The sequence below is a fragment of the Microtus pennsylvanicus genome, chromosome 14 (genome assembly GCF_037038515.1).
Source record: "Microtus pennsylvanicus isolate mMicPen1 chromosome 14, mMicPen1.hap1, whole genome shotgun sequence".
NCBI lineage: Eukaryota > Metazoa > Chordata > Mammalia > Rodentia > Cricetidae > Microtus > Microtus pennsylvanicus.
Window position 1 is genome coordinate 7006422 of NC_134592.1, and position 22650 is coordinate 7029071.

At 43.7% G+C, this 22650-nt stretch overlaps 1 protein-coding gene and 1 non-coding gene across 3 annotated transcripts; both read right to left on the reverse strand.

Annotated features, from left to right (window-relative positions):
- Positions 1–11561: 11561 nt before the first annotated feature.
- On the reverse strand, positions 11562–19673 carry Eif5 (eukaryotic translation initiation factor 5). Of its 2 annotated transcripts, XM_075947245.1 has the most exons (12): positions 19560–19673; positions 19254–19447; positions 18156–18435; positions 17955–18036; positions 17530–17702; positions 17198–17309; positions 16210–16352; positions 15771–15929; positions 14398–14559; positions 13996–14160; positions 13547–13681; positions 11562–13098 (listed from the first exon to the last, which is right to left on the reverse strand). In XM_075947245.1, exons 3-12 carry the CDS (start codon positions 18225–18227, stop codon positions 13009–13011), a joined length of 1293 nt encoding a protein of 430 aa, XP_075803360.1. In that variant the 5' UTR covers positions 18228–18435; positions 19254–19447; positions 19560–19673; the 3' UTR covers positions 11562–13008. The 2 variants fall into 2 exon arrangements, with proteins under 2 accessions (XP_075803360.1, XP_075803362.1); XM_075947247.1 differs by lacking the exons at positions 19254–19447; positions 19560–19673 and adding an exon at positions 18686–19000.
- LOC142835407 (small nucleolar RNA SNORA28) lies at positions 16686–16811 on the reverse strand. The gene has a single exon (XR_012907839.1). It is a non-coding gene; the product is annotated as a small nucleolar RNA SNORA28 (small nucleolar RNA).
- Positions 19674–22650: the final 2977 nt, after the last annotated feature.

Consider the following 22650-nt stretch of genomic DNA (forward strand, 5'->3'; position numbering starts at 1 on the left):
TTCTGCCTCCTGAGTGCTGATGCACCACCACTGCCCAGCCAGATTCTTTTATATTGATACAAACTTAAATTATATTGATTATGTTCCTATTTTAATCCACCATATTTGTATACCTAGCAATGTTATTTTGTCATATTGTATGCTTCTACCTCTGCTTAAGACATTTTTGTAAATTGATAAAATTTTAGGATATATTTATCATATTGCAGTGTACACTTCTACCTCTGATCAAGGTACTTATACATTGTTTACATTTTGAGATTATTGTCCTCATTTGTTGCACAGTTGTTTATTGTATAATATTATGAAGTCTTAGTCTTTAAATTATTTAAAGAATTATTAAGAATTATAGATCAATAGTCATCTATGTTTGTTATAGTTAGACTAATAAGGTTCTTTTTTTAAAAAAATATTTATTTATTTATTTATTTATTATGTATACAATATTCTGTCCGTGTATATGTCTGCAGGCCAGAAGAGGGCACCAGACCTCATTACAGATGGTTGTGAGCCACCATGTGGTTGCTGGGAATTGAACTCAGGACCTTTGGAAGAGCAGGCAATGCTCTTAACCACTGAACCATTTCTCCAGCCCCACTAATCAGGTTCTTTAGATACACAGAGATTGTATTCTGCATAGTTAGGCAATCTTCAACCACTTCAATGAGCTGTAGAATATCGCATTTAAATAACTTAGGGTTCTATTGAAGTGAGACACGATTGCTCCTGGCAGCACCCATCTATTCCTGAGAGAATGTTGAACACTGAAGACACTCTTGGCAAAACTGGCCTTTGGGCAAGGAACTGCCCATGCCTTAGCCACTGACAAGGTACATGGTATCCGGAAATGGATAAGCAGGACTGTTAAATCTTGCTAAGACAGAGTAAGCTGGTTTTGAAAACTGCCTCTGAAAATGGTCTTTCAGTTACTCTACACCTTGGCCAAAGTTGGTTGCTTCAATGTTGCAAATGAGACTTTGGGTGATTGCCCAGGGAGCCAGTTGTCTCTGTCATTTGTTGCACATGTTGGAAGTTGCTTGATTGCACTTCCTGCTTACTCAAGTAATATTATTTCCCTTCTTGGATCTTTGATGGGGTTGAAGACTAGATAATTGCAGTTACTTTCCTCTTATGACTTGGCCAAGTTATTTATTATACAAGACTTAAACTCATTAGGATAGGATAATTATTAAATATATTTGTTCTTATTGTATATAATTTTGTATTAGGCTTAGAACTCTCTTAGTTAAACAAAAAGGGGAGGTGCTGTAGGAAATCCTACAGCCAGTAGCCCTTAAGTTACCCGCCCACTGGGGTGTGGCCTCTTATACTATTTATGCTGATGAAAAGCGTGTGTCTGGTCTCTTTTCCGGCTGCAGGATTTGGTTGCTGTTCTCCATTCCAGCAGAGGATATTGATTTGTGAGTCTACCCCTAAATAAATAACCATCTATTATTCTCAATTCTGAGTTAGTGTGGGATTTCTTTTAAGCCTCCTTCTTCACCACTGGAGAAGTTTTTACCTCTACCACGACGGGACGACTGCAGATTGAGCCCTGAGCCTCTGTCTCCTCCCGTTTTATATTCCCTTGTAGTCTGGGATTAAGGCATGTGACTCCGTAGTACTGGGATTAAAGGTGTGAGCTGATGGAGGTGGGTCATCTGTCTATCTGTTGCTTTTATTGGTTAATTAATAAAGAAACTGCTTGGCCCTCTGATAGGACAGAAAATTAGGTAGGCGGTGTAAACAGAACAGAATGCTGGGAGAAAGAAGCCGAGTCAGAGAGTCGCCATGATTCCCCTCTCGGACACAGATGCAGGTTAAGATCTCCCTGGTAAGGCACCAGCTTGTGGTGTTACACAGATTATTAGAAATGGGTTAGATCAATATGTAAGAGTTAGCCAATAAGAAGCTGGAACTAATGGGCCAAGCAGTGTTTAAAAGAATACAGTTTCCGTGTAATTATTTCATGTATAAAGCTAGCTGGGTGCCAGGAATGTAGCCCGCCGCTCATATTACAGCAGTGAGCCACCATCACCTAGATCTGTTTCTGCATTGATCTTGTGTAGCTCAGGGTGGCCTTGGACTCACAGACATCCATCTGCCTCTGTCTCCCAAATCCTGGGATTAAAAAATGTATGCCACCACTGCCTAACCTCTAATGCCTTATTTTTACCTTCTGATCTTCAGACAATCTTTATTTATTTATTTATTTTAATTTTTTAAACATTTATTTCTTATGTATACAATACTCTGTCTGCATGACAGAATAGGGCACCAGATCTTATTATAAATGGTTGTGAGCCACCATGTGGTTGCTGGGAATTGAACTCAGGACCTCTGGAAGAAGAGCCAGTGCTCTTAATGCCTGAGCCATCTATCCAGCCCACAATCTTTATTTATTAAAACATAAATAAAATATCACTATAGAGATTTGTCTGCCTCTGCCTCCTGAGTCATGGAAGGTGTGTGCTGCCATCACTCCCTGGCCTCTAGTGGCTTAGATCTGCACTCTGATCTCAGGCAAGCTTTATTTGTTAAAGCATAAACAAATTATCCCTACAGGGTTGGGCTTGACTTTTGAAGTGGACTGAAGACCAGAAAGTAGCACTGGTTCCAAACAAGCCCAGGATCAGGTAGGTCGACTCCAGAGATCAGCTGAATTGAAGATGAGTTGCAGAGCTGTAGAAAGAAAGCAATGGTATTTTTTCACCGAAGTTTATGGTGATTTGCTGTGCAACAAAGAATAAAGCAATGGCCAGATGTGGCGGCGCATGCCTTTAATCTCAGATGTATCCACATGCATTTTCTAGTTTGGGGTTGGTTTTTTTGGGTTGATTTTTTTTTTTTTGGTTTTTTCGAGACAGGGTTTCTCTGTAGCTTTGGTGCCCGTCCCGTGGGTTGATTTTTTGTTTGTTTTTGAGACAGGGTTTCTCTGTGTATCTCTGGCTGTCCAAGAACTCACTCTGTAGACCAGCTTAGCCTTGAACTCAGACATCTTTCTGCCTCTGCCTCCCAAGTGCTACAACTAAAGATTTGTACCACCATACCACCACTGCCCGGCATATTTTCTAATTTTTTAAACTGTTTGTTAGAGCTAGGGTAGTGGTATATGCCTTTAATCCCAGAATTTTGGAGGCAGAGGCAGACAGATATATGTGAATTAGCGGTCAGTCTGATCTATAGAGTTAGTTCCAAGATAACCAGAGCTATGTAGAGAGAACCCATTTCAAAAAAAAAAAAAAAGCCAGGCAGTGGTGGAGCACGCCTTTAATCCCAGCACTTGGGAGGCAGAGGCAGGCGGATCTCTGTGAGTTCGAGGCCAGCCTGGTCTACAAGAGCTAGTCCCAGGGCAGGTTCCAAAGCTACAGAGAAACCCTGTCTTGAAAAAAACAAAACAAAAACAAAAGACAAAATTACAAAGTGTAGGAAAACATCATCCCCCACACACTGACCTTTCTTTGGATGCTATTTAGAGGTTTGAGAGGACAAAGAGGGGAACACATGGGACCTTGGACCCGATTCAACTCTTGAGAGTAATAAGGAAGATCTAGACAACAACAGCACTGGGCAGTAGACAGGAGATGGGAGCTGGTACTACTGCTGGAAGGGAGGCACTCAGAAAAGGTTCTGCACAGGTTCTGCTGCATGCTTGAGGTGGAAGAGTCTGGAGATATCATAAGGGAAGCTGATACAACGAGGAAGGAGAAGTGATCTGAAACACAGGATACTGGAACACGAAGCTGTGGTGACACACCTGGAAACCTAACACTTGGAGGTGGAGGCTCAAGGCCACTCTGGGATATATACTGAGTTCAAAGCTTGCCTGGGCTTCAAGAGATGCTGTCTCAAAAGAAAAAAAAGTGTTGTACACGTTTGTAAAAAGCCTAGGAAGGTGGCTCAATTGGTAAAGTGCCAGCCATGCAAGCTTGAAGACCCAAATTCTGGCCCCAACACTCATGCAAAAAGCCTGGTTGTGGTCGCTTGTGTCTGTAACTCAGTTCCAGCTTCATTAATAGAATCTGTCTCAACAAGTAAAAAATTAGGGCTGGAGAGATGGCTCAAAGGTTAAGAGCTCTGGCTGCTCTTCCAGAGGTCCTGAGTTCAATTCCCAGCAACAACATGATGACTCACAACCATCTGTAATGAGATCTGGTGCCCTCTTCTGGCCTGCCGGGACACATACAGAGAATATAATAAATAAATCTTTTTTTTTAAGTTTTTTTTTTAAAAAAATAGAGTGGGCAGTGATCAAAGAAGATGCCCAGTGTTGACCTTTGGCCTCTACACACACACCAGCACACACAAAGGGGGACATATATCACAAACATACATACTCAAAAACATCAGTGTGCACACCACACACCCACAGAAACACATGTATATACACCAGAGAGACAAAATGTACACACACCACCCACACACAAATAAAAACAGTGCTGACAGATCCTCACCTTTTGACTCAATCTATAAATCTCAGAAAGGTTTATTGTAATTGTAGATAGATTAGAATTACTTCAATCTTGACGATTAAAAAAAAAAGAACTATAAAGATAACTTTAGTGGGGAGCCGGAAAGCCAAGTCAGAGACATAAGCACAGTCCTCTCCCCTCCGGGCAGTCAAGGGGTGTGCTTATGGACAGAAGCTTAAGGAATGAAATTGCAAACACTATGTTTAGGCTTGTGAAAGTAACCAACAGATTGAGAATAATAACCATGTTGAGAGGAAAATATAGGGTTTGGAGTTATTTCCTCATGTGTCCTAGTAAGACAGCGCATACTATTCCCAAGTGATGGCCGCATGTCTCGGGGTTCATAAACCACACAGCACTGAGATGCCCTACCTAAAGGAGTTTAAATTATCCTGCTGACATGTATGTCCAGGGCTCCTACGATCTTATCGCAGCTGAAAATTCCTTATCTCCTAGTGGCACTGTTGCCATTATGACCTCTTAGGGTGTCAGGGACATACCTTCCTAAGAATGGCGCATACGCTTATACACAGTATGTCGTAATCAATCGTGATATATGCCCATGGTACCTACTGACTATACCTCTAACCATCATTTTAAAGTGAACTTCTACTGAGAAAAAATAATTCACCCTAAACCAGAATACCTTACAGTGCAGTAGCCTCTGAGCATGGGCTTGAGCATCTCTAGAGTGTGTCTCTTGTGTTTGATTTATTGTTTTATTTCTTGTGGCCCTGGAAGCAATAGGCTGACCAAGATAAGTATACCAGAATCTAGTGGGTGGAAAGATGTATGCTGTCTGGGTTGGTGTAAGTATGCTCTTTGATGTTCAACAATGACAAAATTACCTAAGAAAATCAGGATTATAGTTAGTGGTGGTCATCAGAAAACCTTAAACAGGGATGGTGCAGGGCATGTTGCTTTTCAATACACACACAAGGGGCAAATGGGTTTCTGACTATATTTCCATTTATTTATTTATTCATTGGTTTTTAAATATTTTTTTTTTGAGATACGGTCTCTCTTTGCAGTCCTGGCTATCCTAGAAATCACCCTGTAGACGAGGCTAACCTGGAACTCACAGAGATCCTCCTGCCTCTACTTCCCAAGTGTTGGATTTAAAGGCATGCAATACTATGCCTGGCAAAAGAATGTTTTTTGAAGATTTTTTTTTTGATTTTCGAGACAGGGTTTCTCTGTAGCTTTTTGGTTTCTGTCCTGGAACTAGCTCTTGTAGACCAGGCTGGCCTCGAAGTCCCAGAGATCCGCCTGTCTCTGCCTCCGGAGTGCTGGGATTAAAGGCGTGCTCCACCACCGCCCGGCTGAAGATTTCTTTTTAAATGTGTATAGATGTGTGTGTCTGTGTGAGTACCAGTGTGGGTATGTACACGTGAGTATGAGTACTCTTGAAATGCATAGACACTTTCAGAGACGTGTCTCCTAGGTGATTCTAAATCTAGTCAAGTTGACAGTGGAGATTAACCACCAGAGGACACTCATATTTGTTTATTTATTTTGAGATAGGGTTTCTCTGTAGCTTTGGAGCTTGTCCTGGAACTCATTTTGTAGACCAGGCTGGCCTCAGACTCACAGAGATTCGTCTGTCTCTGCCTTCCAAGTGCTGGGATTAAAGATGTATGCCACCACTGGCTGAACACTCATATTTTTGTAAAGCTATTAAAATATTACTTTCCTTTTCTATCTATACATTGGCATTATAAGGCCAGATTTTCTTTCTTTCTTTTTTTTTTTTTTTTTTTTTTTGGTTTTTCGAGACAGGGTTTCTCTGTAGCTTTGGAGCCTGTCCTGTAACTCCCTTTGTAGACCAGGCTGGTCTCGAACTCACAGAGATCCACCTGCCTCTGCCTCCCGAGTGCTGGGATTAAAGGCGTGCGTCACCACCGCCCGGCAAGGCCAGATTTTCTTAATATTCAACTCCCCAAATAAAACAAAACAAATTAAGCACAAAGAGGATACTTTTGTACAATTAAACAAAATTAAAGAGACCTGAAAGTTGCTTATTATTTTCCTTTTTAAATTTTTGAGACAGTGTCTCACTATGTAGCCCAGGCTGGCCCTGAACTCAGAGATCTGCCTGCCTCTGCCTTCTAGTGCTGTGATAAAAAGGTATGTCACTATGTCTGACATAATTTTTTAAGTTTTGTGAATTTTTTAATTAATTTTTTGAGACAGGGTCTCTTTTATGCAGCTGTGGCTGTCCTTGAACTCCTGAGTGCTGGTACTAAATGTGTGTGCCACCACCGCCATGCTCAGCTTTGTTGTTACTTTCTTGATTTGAAGTCTCACATGGTACCCATGCCAGTCTGAAGTTCCTGGGCTCCTCCAACCAACTGAAGTTAAAGGCACATGTCACTACCCTGAGCGCCAGTCATGTTGGCTCACTGTATTACTATTGGCATATGGTTACATTATCATAATTATGCTCATTAATATATCAATAAATATAATGTTGATCTTCCATTAGGAATAGGGTTGGCTCAGCCTGATTAAATTCCTGGGACCCATGTAGTAGAAGGAAGAACGCACTCTGATTTCCCCACAGTAAAAAGTAGTGTGTTAAGATAGGCACGGTGACCATCTAGAATTCCAGTACTTGAGGCTAGGTTATATTAGACCCTGGGAAAAAAGTGCTTCACAGCACTTGATTGTGGAAGCTAGGTCGTTCAAAAGCCCGATGAACGCAGAGAGCACGCGCTTTCTAGATGGTACAGGGTATCACAAGGACAGCAGATGGGGTAGCTACTAACTTGAGTCTCTCCCTTTTTTTTTTTCTGTGTAGCCTCGACTTCGACTGTCCTGGAACTCGACCCTCAGAACAGGCTGGCCTCGAACTCAAGGACATCCACCTCTCTGCTTCCCAAGTGCTGGGATAAAAGGCATGTGCCACCATCGCACAGCTATTTTTGTGGGTTTTTTTGTTTCGTTTTTTAAAATAGGGTTTCTCTGTGTAGCTCTGGCTGTCCTGGAACTCTTTTGTAGATCAGGCACTCAGTAGCATTGGCTCTTCCTTCCCAAATGCCGAATCTGCTACCTCCAAACACTGATGAGGCCCAGGAGGCAGCGCTGTACTTCCTCCTAGTAGTAGGAGTTGCCAGATACAATAATTTACCTTTAATTCAGCAGGCCTCAGATGATTAGACCGGTGAACATGGATGTTCCTGAGAACGCCTGATGACATTTCTCACCTGCTCAACAGCTCCAACCAAGGGACACCTTAGCACAGCGCAGCAGTGTGCTGTCTCAGGTGGGTAGGGTATCTTAGAGATTTATGTCAGAGCAGAAGCAGCATAGCTTTGAAGACAATAAGGGGATACTGGTGCCTTCTCCCAGGGAACTATGGGTGAGCAGTGTCCTCACCACCTGCCACTGCTTCTCTACACTTCTGAAAGCCCTAGAGCCCGCAAGCAGGACTGATTATATGGCGCTCAGGACAGAGGTAGGGAAGCAGGGTGGGGTCAAGGAGAGGATGTAAACAAAGCTGTGGGGGAGAAGGGCTATACTAGGGCTCTCTAGAGGAACAGAGTTTAGAGAATGAGTGTGTGTATAAAGGGGATTACTTAGTTTTGAAACTGGGTTTGTGTAGCCCTGGCTTTCCTGAAACTAGTTGTGTAGACCAGCTGGCTTCAAGCTCAAGAGATCCACCTGCCTCTGCCTCCCAGCATTAAAGCTGTGCAACACTCCCCACGCCCACTGGCTTAAAGGGCATTTATTAGAGTGGTTTACAGGCTGTGGTCCAGTTAGTCCAACAATTGGTTATCCAACAATTGGTTATCTACCAACAGAAGATCTGGGAATCCAGTAGCTGTTTAGGCCACAAGACTGACTATATCTCTTCAGATATACCAGAATCCTGAAGTAGGCTCTTATGTCAATGAAGTACTTGCCAGTGTAAGCAAGCAGGCAAAAAGATAAGTTTTCTTTCTTCTGTCCTTTATATAGGCTGCCAGCAGCTGTGGCCCAGATTAAAAGTAGATTTTCCCACCTCAAAAGATCTGGGTGAGAAGTGGGTCTTCCCACTTCAAATGATTTAATTAAGAAAAAAATACCGGGGCTGGAGAGATGGCTCAGATATTAAGAGCACAGGTTGCTTTTCCAGCGGTCCTGAATTCGATTCTCAGCAACCACACGATGGCTCACATCTATAATGAGATCTGGTGCCCTCTGGTGTGCAGGCAGAACACTATACATACTAAATTTTGGAAAAACAAAAGAACCAGGTGGTGGTGGTGCACACCTTTAATCCCAGCACTCGGGATGTAGACAGATCTCAGTGAGTTCGAGGCCAGCCTGGTCTATAGAGTTAGTGGCAGGACTGGCTCCAAAGCTACACAGAAACACCCTGTCTGGACCCCCCCCCAAAAAAAACCAAAAAAAATCTCACCAGGTGGTGGCGGCAGCACACATTTTTAATCCTAGCACTCAGGAGGCAGAGGCAGGTGGATCTCTTGAGTTTCTAAGGCCAGCAGCCTGGTCTTCAGAGTGAGTTCCAGGACAGGCTCCAAAGTTACAGAGAAACCGTCTCAAAAACAAAAAAAAAAAAACAAAAACAATAAAAATACCGAACACCTGGTAGTATACACAGCTACCTGGTTTTTTTTTTTTTTTCGAGACAGGGTTTCTCTGTAGCTTTTGGTTCCAGTCCTGGAACTAGCTCTGTAGACCAGGCTGGCCTCGAACTCACAGAGATCCGCCTGCCTCTGCCTCCCGAGTGCTGGGATTAAAGGCGTGCGCCACCACCGCCCGGCTACCTGGTTTTTAGTAGACTGGGTGTAGTCAAGTTGACAACCAAGAATAGCCTTCACAAAGGCCGAAGACAATTTTAGTTAGTCCCAGCTTGAGGCTGAGTGGACTTATGTGCACCCCTATCCCGTGTCAGTCATAGCCACTGTTCTGCAGAGGCAATTCTCTGTAGAATGTAGCTTGAAGGTGAAGCAGTCAATGTTCACAGCAGACACCTGCACGTACTCAATTTATATATAAATTAAGGGGCTGGAGAGATGGCCCAGTGTTTGAGTGCACTGGCTGCTCTTCCAGAGGACCCGGGTTCAATTCCCAGCACCCATATATGGCAGCTCACACCTGTCTGTTCCAGACTGCCAAGCACATGTTAAATGCTTTTTAAAAAAATTGAGACAGGATCAACGTAGACCATGGGGGCCTTAAACTTCTAAGAGACTCATCAGCATGTCACCATGCCTGAAATTTTTTCCTGTCTTTTAGATTAATAAATTTAAAAACAAAAACAAACAAACAAAAAAAACTTCATTGGGCAATATCCCTGGCTGCCCTGTAGACCAGTTGGGTCCCTATCTCAAGAAATCTGTTTCTGCCAAGTGTTGAGATTAAAGGCATGCATCATACCTGACTGAAATTTAAAAAAAAAATGTATTTATGAATGAGTCTATGCACAGGAGTATAGAGGGCATCAAATCCCCTGGACTAGAATTACAAGTGACTCAGGTCTGAGAACTAAAGTTTCATTTCTGAGAGAACTCAAAATAACCTTGGCTGTCCTGGAATGCACCATATAAATCAGGCTGGTCTGCCTCTGCCACCACAGCTGGCCATGGATTTACTTTTAGGTATATGGGTGTTTTACCTACACTTGTGTATGCACACCACGCCACTCCAGCTGAGCTTCAAGGGTTGCACATGGGTTATGCATCAGATAGAGAACACTGGCCCTGTTGTGGGTTAGGCTTAAGGCCTAATATTTTTTGGGTAAGGGGGAAATCACAAGACACCTTACCAACTGGCATTGGACAAGCCCAGGCCCTACTACGTCCAGCCACAATGCACAGAAAAATAGGTTCTTACAGGAACTATTCTTGCTTGGGCCAAGAAAAGTCTAAATCACTACCATGGGTGGGTATTAGCTCCAAGTTTAAGACTTCAAAGCAGATTCTGATGCCAACAGGGTAATGAGAACTGACTAATCATTTACCTATGCTATTCCAACTCAGTGGAATTGTTACTAATACAGGAAGCTGATGAGGTAGCTGAGAGTCAGCTGCCAAGTCCAACTAGAGTTGGACCTCTGGGACTCACACGAAGAGACTTCCATAACTCATACCCTGTTCTGTTTGTGTAATATGGCACGCATGCCCATGCAGAGTGAGGGTGGGCATGGTAAACACACATACATGCCTGTCTTAATCTTAACACTTGGGAGGTCAAAGCAAAAAGAGATCAAGGTCAGTTTCAGTCCCCACACCCTAGGCCTTACTTGTAAAATGTACAAGGAACCAAGGGGAAGAGTTTGAGGACAGGCTAGAATTAATTGAGTTTGAATTCCCTAGTAAACATGGTATTAAAGATTTTTATAGGCCGGGCGATGGTGGCGCACGCCTTTAATCCCAGCACTCGGGAGGCAGAGGCAGGCGGATCTCTGTGAGTTCGAGACCAGCCTGGTCTACAGAGCTAGTTCCAGGACAGGCTCCAAAGCCACAGAGAAACCCTGTCTCGAAAAAAAACCAAAAAAAAAAAAAGAAAAAAAAAAAAAAAGATTTTTATAAAATGATCAACCTGTTTTCACACATAGGGCTGACATACTCTTCACAGAATACAAGACTCAAATCCAAAGCATGCACTATAATACTGGATAGCTTTCAGTGCTTTTTAAATCATAAAATAAAAACATGGATTAACTTTTTAGTATTAAAGCAGAGACAAAATTTAATTTTAACATTGTTTTAATCAAGTAATGTAGCTGTTTGAAACAGGAAACTTTTTAGGACACCTCAATAGAGCAATGAACCCAGATTGTGTGAATTTGAATCCCACTGGTTTGGCACCTGACAGAACAGTGGCTGAAGCCCAAGATCCTTCCAAGTATTGAAGACCTGACTGTAACAGCCTGAGGCTCAATGTGCTGATCTACAATCTCAGAAAATGGTAATGGATGGGAGACCATGCAAAGAATCTGAAACCTAGGAGTTTGCAAATGCTTCTTTGGTGTGACACTGCACATTTCCTTGTTAGTATCCACTCCAGGTATATGGCTCCCATTCCATGCTCAGCAGACTCAAGGTTTTAATTTTACCAAGTTATTTGTATCACTTCAATGCAAAAATTTTACATACATTTATTAAAGTTTTATAATCTGTGAGATGGATGACACAAGGTAAAATCTAAACAATGTTATAAGCTAGTATGCCACACAAATTAACCACATGGGTTAGCTCCCAGAATGCACTTGTGGAAGTATATGCTAACTAGTTTTTAATGTTGAAGACAAGTATGCAAACACAATCAGGAACCCAGATGGAATTTACACCAGATAGCAGGTAAGAAATTCACTTGTGTTTAGTTCAAGGCTCTGAACGGGCTGGTCAGGCCCTAGCAACTGTACCCACTCTCAGGTGCCCAGCTATATCAACACGAAGTAAAAAATATCCCAAGTCTTTCACCAAAATACAGGCTATGACTCAGAAGTATGATTTTAACTTTTTCTTTAAATAAGACAATTAGGGGGAGGGGGATCAAGCTTGAAACACAATAACACTTATTTTGGCAAGACAGCAACCAAAATCTAAAGTACAAGCTATTATATCCAAATTAAAAGGCATTGAAGAATAAGCCATAATATTGGGGCAAGGGGAGAAAACACATCAAACACAAGATACAGTATGTCTAAACATCCTGAAATTATAATTTAAGGGTGAAAGCTGAAAAATTATGCTGTTTTAGCTAGAGATTAAGTGCACCTTTTCCTGTTTCTCCCAAATAGAATCAGAGTTTACGATTTAATCATACCTCAAAGCTTTTCTCTCAGTACAAAGCAACCACTAAATAACACACAAAATACTTGTTAATTATTTCCCTGGCTCATCCAACGTGCAATGCACATGACAATTTGGGGTGAGTGCACACAAACTGAAAAACCACAACTCCAAATTTCAAAACTTGCTCTTAAAACCATAGGACACGCAGGTCTTTACTGCTCATGAAGATGTCATACTGTCATTTATTCATCAGCCTCCCTTAGGATGACAAAAATTGTCAGTTTCCAATCTGAACAGATGGGGACTGGAGACACAACTTTTAAAACACTCCATTTCTTAATGGCTGAGTAAGGTCATTACAATTGTTTACATTCTGCAAGTTTCAGCACCTACAATCTACCAGGCTCAAGGACCTTCATAAAGGGTGTAACATCTTAAAAGTAGCCAATCACTTCAGTATAAGCCATTCAGAGCCCAAAGTCTGAAGAATGACCAAAATCAAATCTTTATTTTTTATAACTGTATAAATGTGATCCAAATGTGTCCACCACTAGTTTTTCCAAAAGAAACATGCTATAAATAAGCAAACTACAACTGTTCACTGTTATGTATGGACTCCCTAGATGTCTCATTGGGCTTAATTATAGACCACTCACAGTAATAGCTTTTTAGTATCAAGTGTAGCATGATGTTAAGCCATTTTAGCTTTTGCACATACATGTTGCACTTCTGGCTGATAATGGAGAAAAATTTGCAGCATTACACTGTTAAGCTAAGTTGTATCCATCCTTTTAAATGGCATCAATATCAATGTCATCATCCTTGTTGTCAGACTTCACAGTTTCAACTTTTGGTACACTGGCAGTCTTCGAATATACCACCTGGTAAGATAAATCATTTCATCAATTAAACATAGACACAACACAGAGCAACCACCCCTAGTTCTATCATTGGTTTTTAATTTGAGGTTATGACAGTATTTTCCCTTTCCTTACTTTCCCAAGAACCCCCTTCAGATTCATGGCATTTCCTCTTCCATTTTGGAGTTTTGAGACAGGGCTTCTTAGCCTAGCCTCTAGCTGTCTTGGAACTCAGGAGATCCTCTGCCTTCTGAGTGCTAGGATTAAAGGTATGTGCCCATGTCTTTCTGTATTTGTTTATCTTAATAGATTATAGCTGGTTAGACTATCTTTAATCTGAAATTTGGAACTATACTTGAATCAGTTTGAGGCTAACCAGGGAGGGCTATATAGAGAGAAACAAACAAACAAACAAAAAAAGAACCCTCCAACATTCATTGCCAACCAAGTAATGTTCCTTAGCTTTTACCTCAATATTTTCATCTTCATCTTCTTCCTCACCACCAGAAGATTCTTCCTCTGCTTCCTTCAACCATTTAATAAATGGTTCTGCTTTGACACGAATCTCTTTGGCAAGTTCTTTTGAGACATATTTCTTAGAGGCCTAAAAAAGTTCAAAATTTTCCTCAGTGAAGACTTGAAAATATACTTTTATTACTTGTACAATAAGCTATTTAAAGGGACTGGGTCATACCCTAATTTTCAACAATATATATATATATATATATATATATATATATATATATATATATACACACACAGACACACACACTAAGCAATTCCTGCTGTCTTAACTCAAAAATCCCATCAGATTAACATAGGAATTCAACAACGTATACAAGAGTCTAACAATTACTTCTTCATTACCCACCCCACCAGCTGTTTTGATGCTTCTGAAACTTCACAAGGGCTCCCCACCTTTTCCGACCAGCTGATGATAACCTCTTCTTCTAAAAGGTCTGCATCATACATCTCCTTCAAGATATGTGGAATCTTGGAGATCAGCTGAGCTTGATGCATTGCTACCACACATTCCAAACCATGAAGAAGGTACCGCTGAGCCTTTTTGTTGTTATGACAAAACTGCAAGTAGACAGCATCAACAATCATCCCTGCTCTAAGATAATTCAGTAATTAAACATTCATTTTCTTAATGCATTGCACATGTAGCAGTGGCTTAGAAAAGATCATGCAGATACTCTTACCATCTGCAGGTGCTCCTACACCTACTTTCAGGACAACCATACAGTGGGCGGAAGCGATCTAAAGTCACAGTCTAAGGTCACAATCCTGACTTAAAACCCCCAAAAGGTCTCTTACTCTTAAGAAATGGCGCCTATATTTCTTGATCTGCTCTCTTATCTTCTCATTAAAGAGAACTTCAGTCAAAACGAGAGGACCCATGGCTTTTACATCCAGTCTTTCTGCTTCAGCAACAATTTCTTTATCAGATGAGTCAATAATGCCCTCTTCTTTCTTTTTCTGGAAATAAAAAAAAGCAAATCAATTAAGTATAGGCATTTTTTTTTTTTTGCTATACTAGAGAGAACAATCTTCCTCCTCCAGGACTTCTACCCAATTTATGCAATTATACTCACTGTACTTCCTTTAGTATGTTTCTTTTTGTTTTAATTTTTTTTTGGTTTTTCGAGACAGGGTTTCTCTGTGACTTTGGAGCCTGTCCTGGAACTAGCTCTGTAGACCAGGCTGGTCTCGAACTCACAGAGATCCGCCTGCCTCTGCCTCCCGAGTGCTGGGATTAAAGGCGTGCGCCACCATTGCCCGGCTCTTTAGTATGTTTCTTAAATAAGCAAAGAAGAAAAACAATACAAGCCATGGTGTGGGGGGAGTATGTGGGGGGATGATGGCTCAGTGATTAAGAGCATGGGCCGCTGTTGAGGACGTGGGTTCAATTTCAAGCACCCAAATGGTGGCTCAGAACTATCTGTTACTCCAGTTCCAGGGGCTCCAACACCCTCACACTGAGTATATATATAGGCAAAACACCACTACATATTAAATAAGAAAATCATTAACACACACGCACAAAGGGCCGGCTGGTAGTGGCACACACCTTTAATCCCAGCACCTGGGAGCAAAGGCAGGTGGATCTGAGTTCAAAGCTAGCCTGCTCTACAGAGCAAATTTCAGGAGAGCCAATGCTACACACAGAGAAACCATATATGGGGGAGGTGAGAACGACCAAACCACTGCCCATTAAAAACAAACAAACAAAAAAAACCCCACACAAATAAAAACGAATTAAAAAAAAACACAACCAAAACAACAACAAAAAACAAAGGGAAGGGTATGGTAACACACACATTTTAATCCCAGCAGGGATTAGAAGATCTGTGAGCCCTCAGGTCTCCACGAATTCCAGGACAGCGAGGGCTAAAGAGAATCAGTCTTCAAAACAAAAGCTGGGGGGCGGTGATGCATTCCTTTAATCCCAGCACTTGGGAGGCAGAGGCAGGAGGATCTCTGAGTTGGAGGCCAACCTGGTTCACAAGACCCAGTTCCAGGACAGGCTCCAAAGCTACAGAAAAACCCTGTCTCAAAAAACCAATCAAACACACACACAATCAAAATCCAAAGATATCATAGAAAACGTTAACCAATTACAAACACAACAAACATTTGAAAGGCCAAAGGCTACGTGATGTGTATATTTGTAGATCAAACAAATTTACCTTAACAAAATCAAACAGGATGTTAACACGCTCTTCTACAGTTCTTTCCAAATCGTCACTGAGTGTCAGAACTTTTGCATGATCACTGATTTCATCCATTCTGCGCCTCTGAGCCTCCTCAGTTGTATCCTCCCCCCAATCATCATCCTCCTCCTCTTCCTGGTTAAACAAAAACAAAGACCTCTAAATAGTGGTATTAGTCATATTAACAGGATCAAGCCCCTTCGCCCACAGACCATGTTTTATCAGCCCAGAGCCTCTATCTTCCACATTTCTGTAAACAACAAAAATGCTAAGCAGGTTCAAATATATTCAGTTTAGCTCAACTTAAGTACCAATATTAGAGTTTTAACAGGGCACTACATTAGTAAATCAAACCTTTTGGTTATTTCAACCAAACAGCAGGTTTTTAACACAATTTTAAGTGCCCTACACTCACCTCGGCGTGTGGAGGAGGACTAATTTCATTTGGTGGTGGAGGTGGTGGTGTCTCACTGCTGGATACGGAGCCATTTTCCTTGTCCTTGCCCTTTCTATTTTTCTTTTCCTTTTCTTTCTTTCCTGTACCACTGTCACTATTCTCTACAGGGAAACAAAAGTCAATTAGTCCTATAGTTTATGTATCACTGACTACCAGATTTAAATCCTACCCTCTATCACAGCTTTCCTCAGTAAAATCAACACAACAAAACTTAGAAATCTGAAGGGAAGGCTGGAGAGATAGCACAGTGGTGCAGAGCACTTGTTAGAAACCTAAGTTCGATTCCCAGCACCCATATGGTGTTTCATAACCACCCAAAACTCCAGTTCCAGGGGATCCAATGCCTTCTTCTGGCCTCTAGGGCATTGTACTCATGTGGTACACAGTCATACATGCACACAAAAAAAACCTGACCATTCAACAATTTAAAATAGTTTGTTTGAGTCTATATAACGGCTTGTCTCATGGGGAAGAGAACACCGGAATAGGTTAGACTATTTTGCTATAGCAAGCTCAAATTGTGTCAGATAGTTGTGTTCATCTGCCACAGAGTGTTGCTTGCAATGCTCTAAGCCACTGTAGCTTGATGAGACAAGCCTTGTTTCCAGAACAGTAGATCTTTTGATGGGTTTCCATTATAATCTTTTACTAATCTTTGCACTTTTACTGTTACATAAAACACGTTTTTTCAATAATGTCTTATAGACAGTTAAAATCTCAAAGTTCTGAGCCAGAAGCAGGAAGATCTCTAAGTTTGAGGCCTGCCTGGTTTAAAAAGTGGGTTAGAGGACAGCAAGGGACATACAAAGAAACCCTGTCTCAAAAAATAAAACAAAAAAGTCAAAGTCCAAAGACTAAAAAGTTCCTATACTGTATATACCTATACTGTAATAAAAACCTTGCATCTTATATATAGTCCAACTGTCAACTTGCTAAAAAGACTTACCAGGTGGGTTTTTGAGAATGAACGTACAGAGTTTATGATGTGTGTCAAGCATGCCTCGGTACCCACAGGCTTTACAAGAATTACCTATTGTTTGCTTCTTTGGATTGACATGCTGCCAAGAAAAGTAAAAACAAGTGTCATGTATAGTGAAAGATACAAACTGTATGTGAATTTATATAACGTTATAAAACATCTAAAACTCTAGTTTAACACAAATTTTCTTCATGGAAGTCTAACTTTAACAAAATGTTATTTTCTAACAAGTCTAGTAATCACATAGCACTAGAAGAGTACATACATAACTAACAAAGACTTTAAAGGCATTCACTCACCAAATCTGTTTCAGGATTCTCACACTCAGGACAAAGAACAAATTTTTTAATGAATCCATCCAACATGTCTTGCAGCTTATTCGCCTCATGAGATCCATTGACAATGTAGCGGTCATTCTTAACATCAAACTGGGTCTGTGCTCCCAGCTCACAACCAAAATATTTGGTGGGATCTATAGGAAGACAAGACATTTCATTTTAGTTACCTAAATCACTGGCTTCACACAAAAATCTACACAGAACCCACCATTCCTAAAAATTACAGGGCCACTGACAAACAGCCAAGGTGGTTTAATGACACCCAATCAAGTAGGTGCAAAGTTCCACATTTGCTAACACATGACCGAGAAAAACGCATACAGCTCAAACACTGTCAGGACTATATCCATAATATACCTTTTCAGGCTTCTCCAAGCTTTACTTACACGTTGGAGGCCGATTAAGCGCCTTTGCAACGTCAACCATGTTGACTATAACTGTCTTGATTCCATTTCCTTTGCCCTCAACCTAAAGGAAATAAGAATTTCAATTTTGCACTGTCTTCCCTGTAACAAGCAATCTTTTAAATCCTATGAAGAACGAACACATGGACCAACTTCCTACTAATAAAATGAAGATCAGTATACCTTGGCAATCAGACGGGGCATCTTGTAGCGATAGAACTGGTCTGACACGCTGCGGTTGACGTTGACAGACATTTTGGCTTATTAGTGACTTTATCAATAAGATGAACAGATCTTTGATTGCAACTTTTTGGTATCTTCTGTCTGGAGAAGAAGGGATGACATAAACGACTGCAAGAGTTCTCGGTCTCTGACATGAAAAAATTTTCGCCACTGAGGCTGTGAGCTTCTTGCTTGTATGCTATGTTTCCCCAATACAGGTACCAATGGCTGCGCAACAGCTCTGGAAGAGAAAAGCAGAGAACACACAAACATGCCACAGGTTCAGTACCACTGCTGTCGGGGGAACTTCTCGTCCATGAGCACCCGCCCAGCTAGCACCCCTGGCCCACAGAGCCCGAGTTCACGAAGGACAAGAGCTGACACCCCCGTCTAACCGAGCTCAACTCGAGGAACCTGGAGGCCACCATCTTGACAGGAGCTGGGACTGGGGCAGGGAAATCCCGAAGGAAGGAAACAGCACAGACACAAACCCTCTCCCTTGGCTGCAGGGAGTTTGTCACCGGAGACCGCCGGCGAGCGACCGTGCTGTAACTGTCGAGAAGGGGTCCGGGCCCTCTCCTCCCCCAGCTCACGCCCGGGAGCGGACAACTTCTCCCACCGCGCCTCCCCCGGCTGCCATCGTTGGAAAACGGGAACCGTCGCGCCGGTCCTGCCAACCGCTAAGCTGCGGCTTCGGCGACTCCGGCCGACTTCAGGGCGGCGCGGCCAGGCCAGGAGCCATTGGCTCCGTCGGAGCACGCGGACCGCGGCCGCAGCCGCGCCCTTCGCTCGCTCCCTCGGCGGACGGGCGACCTTCGCCCTCGTCCCCATGGCTACGCGACAGCGAGCGCCCGGCCTCCGTCTTCCGGCGGGGCGGAGGCGCGGCCTCCGTGAGTCACAAACGCGCCCCGGCCCTGACTCAGCCCGGCGCCGGCACGCGCGCTCGCTCGCGCGCGCTCCCGCACACACCGGCCCCCCCCAAACTGCGCCACACGCGCGGCGGGTCACGCGGCCGCGCCGCCATCTTGCCGCCGCCATGGCCCGCCGCCCGCGACTCACCGTTTTCGTCAAATAAAGACATAAACCCAACGCGGCTCGCCCGGGACTGGGAGGAAGAGGCGCTGGAAACCGGGTCCGGAGTGGCGGGGCGGGCGGCGAGCGGAGGGGCGGCTGGGCAGGTGCCGCCGCCGAGCAGCGGGAGGGGCTGTCCCAGCGACGTCCGCGTCCACACCAGCAGCGCCGAGCCTGGCGACCTGGCGGGGACACGGCTGTGAGCCGCAGGCGGCCTGCCCCCGCCGGCGGCCCGGGGGTGGAGGGGCGGGAGCGCTGGGCAGGGGCTCGGGCCACCGCCCCCCGCGGACTCACCTCTGGAATGTTCTCGCTCTGACTGAACAACGCCGCCGCCGCGCTCAAGCTACCTTCGGCCCCAGGTCCCTCCCCCTGTAGCGGGCCGCAACTGTTCATTGGCCACAGGCCCACTCGAGTTCGTTTGCCATTGGCTCGCAGGCGCGTCAATCGCTCCTTTCCCCGCCCTCCACTTCCTGGGGCTTCACTCGTGGGCTCGGCCCGCCTCCCGCTTACCCCTGTTTCCTTTCCCTCCCTTCCCCCCTCTGTCCTTCCCAGAGGCCTTCACGGTCTCGCGATAGCTGCGCTCCGCTGTGGGTTTGGGCGCCCAGACAACATGGCGGCTGCCTAGTCCGCCCGCGGGGCGGGGCCGAGCTGCGCCGCGGCTGTGCTTGGCTTCGGGCCACGCGGGACCTTAATGCTCGCCCTGACCGCGCCGAGTGCCCCACAGAGTCCAGCTCTGGCTGGCTCCTCCCCACTACCTGGCCCGGGTCTGTCATCCCGTTTGGTGCCTCCGAGCTCAGGAAGCAAGGCCGCTTGACTGGCGGAGACTCCGCGTTCGTGGCTCTGGGCTTTCCCACGGTGGAAACGCTACCTTTTGTGTGTAACTTGGGCCCCCGAAAGTGCGTCGTGTTGTGGTCTCGACCCCAGGAAGGTCTGGCTGTGCCTCGGAGTTTGACCATCCCTTCCCCGGTGCTCAGCTGCCACGTAGGGCCACTCTGTCCAGCCCAACCCAGCTTGGAAGTCGATTCCTGGCTGGTGAGCCGTGGCCCCGGGCAGGTGTACCTGATGAGGCCACAGGCTGTACTTACTAACAATTTCTGTTCGGAGGGGGGGTGCCCCGACGTTTTTGTTCTGTAGAAACTCCCCCAGTGTTTACAGACTTCGGTTTTTGTTAAAAGTTTCTATTGAGACTTAGAATCATACCAGAGTCTTAATTAAAACCATATAGAAATACCTGAGATTGACCAGAGCCTTGTTCGAACTTCTTGAAGCTTCTGAGAGCAGCAGCCTAGCTTAACAGCTGTGTGGTTTCCTGAATGGGGAGAAACAGTAGTGTTATAGAAGAGGGTGCTGCCCTTTGTTCTAAGGTTAAAATTGAAAGATCTAATTTTTTTCCCCAAAACCAAGGTTATTTTTCTATGACTTATAGGGCCTATAGAGCCCTTTAGAAATTGACAGTGTCATTGGGGCAGAATAAAGACACAATTCAGAAATGAAAGATGTGTGCCATTTTCCGTAGGAGCTTTTATTTCTCGGTACATGGCTGTACAGTTTTTTTAAACCGAACACATACTGCTTCGTACCTCTCGCTAAAGTGGAGAGAAAGATCCCAGACAGTGCTTTATGGATCATGACTTAGCAGTATTGAAACAGATTGAGTTTGTGCTCGGCTGCACCCAAATGATTATTTTAGAAACTCTCCGAAAATAAGGATGTGAAACTAATCTGAGGTAAGAGGCTTGCCTCAGAAAAGTATTTTTGATAATACTATACAAAGTAGTCTTTTTCCGTATGTTTGATGGCCTGATCTGTAATTTTTTTAAAAAAAAATATTTTATTGACCTGACATGCTGACACCTTTAATCCTAGCACTCTTGAGTCAGAAGTAGATAGATCTCTGTTAGAGGCTGTTCTAGTCTACATTATGAGTCCTAGGACAGCCATATAAACAAGTAAATGAATAAGTAAAAATAAAAAAGTTTGTACTACTGGGAAGTCGTGACACATGCCTTTAAATCCAGCATTGGGAAGACAGAGGCAAAAGGAGTTCTGTGAGTTGGAGGCTAGCCTTGTCTACAGTGCGAGTTCTAGGACAGCGAAGGCTGCACAGAGAAACCTTGTCTCAAAAAACAAAAAGCTTGCACTAGTTTTAACTTTAGTTTTTAGTGTCTACACTACTGTGTTATTATGAACAACTCTTAAATTTTATGCCCTCTCACCATATAACCCAGTGACCCTAGACTCACTGCCTCAACTTTCCTGGTAGGGGAATTACAGATAGGCAATTAGCACACCCAGCTAAAAAGTACTCTTGATGACACCATTTATCAAATGCTTATCATGTGCTATAACTTTGATTAGACTTTGAATACATTGAAGAATTTTTATTACCATTTTACAAATGAGAAAATTGGAGTGTGGGGGGGGGGTGTGAAGCTGCTTTTCCAAAACTGTATTCCCAGTAGTTTGCAGAACTAGCTTTAGTACTAGTTCTGTGGGATCCCAGAGCCTCCCGAGGTCAGCATATGGCATACCCCTCCCAGTTAAATACAAAGCTATAACTAGGCAGTCTGTAGGTAACTCCACTTAATGGACTACTGATCTGGTAAGGAGGTGTTGTTAGACACACACTTTATAAGCGACGGCAGCTCTCTAATACACGGTGGAAGGCTTTTGAACTCCGGCTTGTTTGACGCCAAGCTTGTTGCATAATTTCCCCTGCCGTTTCCGTCCCCACCTCGTTTGGCTGTTGTTTCTTTAGTCAGGTACTCACAGTTTGTTAAATAGTGTACACTTGGTGTTTATGAAATCCTGGTCCAGGGGTTGTGCATTTTGGCACCAGGTAGCTGACGTGAATAGTTGCCGAGGAAGTAAATGAGCAAACTGGCTGGCTGATTGTTTAGACATTGGTGTCTCTGCGTCTGGTCAGTCAGAATTCGTTCCCTGAGCTACAATCAACTCTTCCTGGACTAGAACTTTGTGTTTCTGAGTAGTAAGCCATTGAGGAGACTAAGGTAGAGCCAGCTTTGAGGGGCCATCTGGTTGGTGAGCTGCTCCACCCCCCTTTATGACATCTGTCTCTCAGCTTTTAAGGCTGCACAGTTACTTCAGTTGCTGTCTCTTGCTTGAGGAGGAGCTTAAGGGCACGAGCATCATTTTCCTTTTGGCACACTAGCCTGTCACCTCAGTGTGCACAGAGAACAGGCGGCCAGAGATGCCAGAAGGGAGTGAGTAGTATCTGGTAAGTACAGAAGCCTTGATTGCCTTAAGGGCCGGTTCCCTAAACCACAGCTTTTTAAGTCCCCGTGTTATGTCAAGCGTAACAGCGTGAAGAGCACGAAGAGTTTGGCAACAATAAAAGGCACTGATCCCTAAATGACCAAAAATG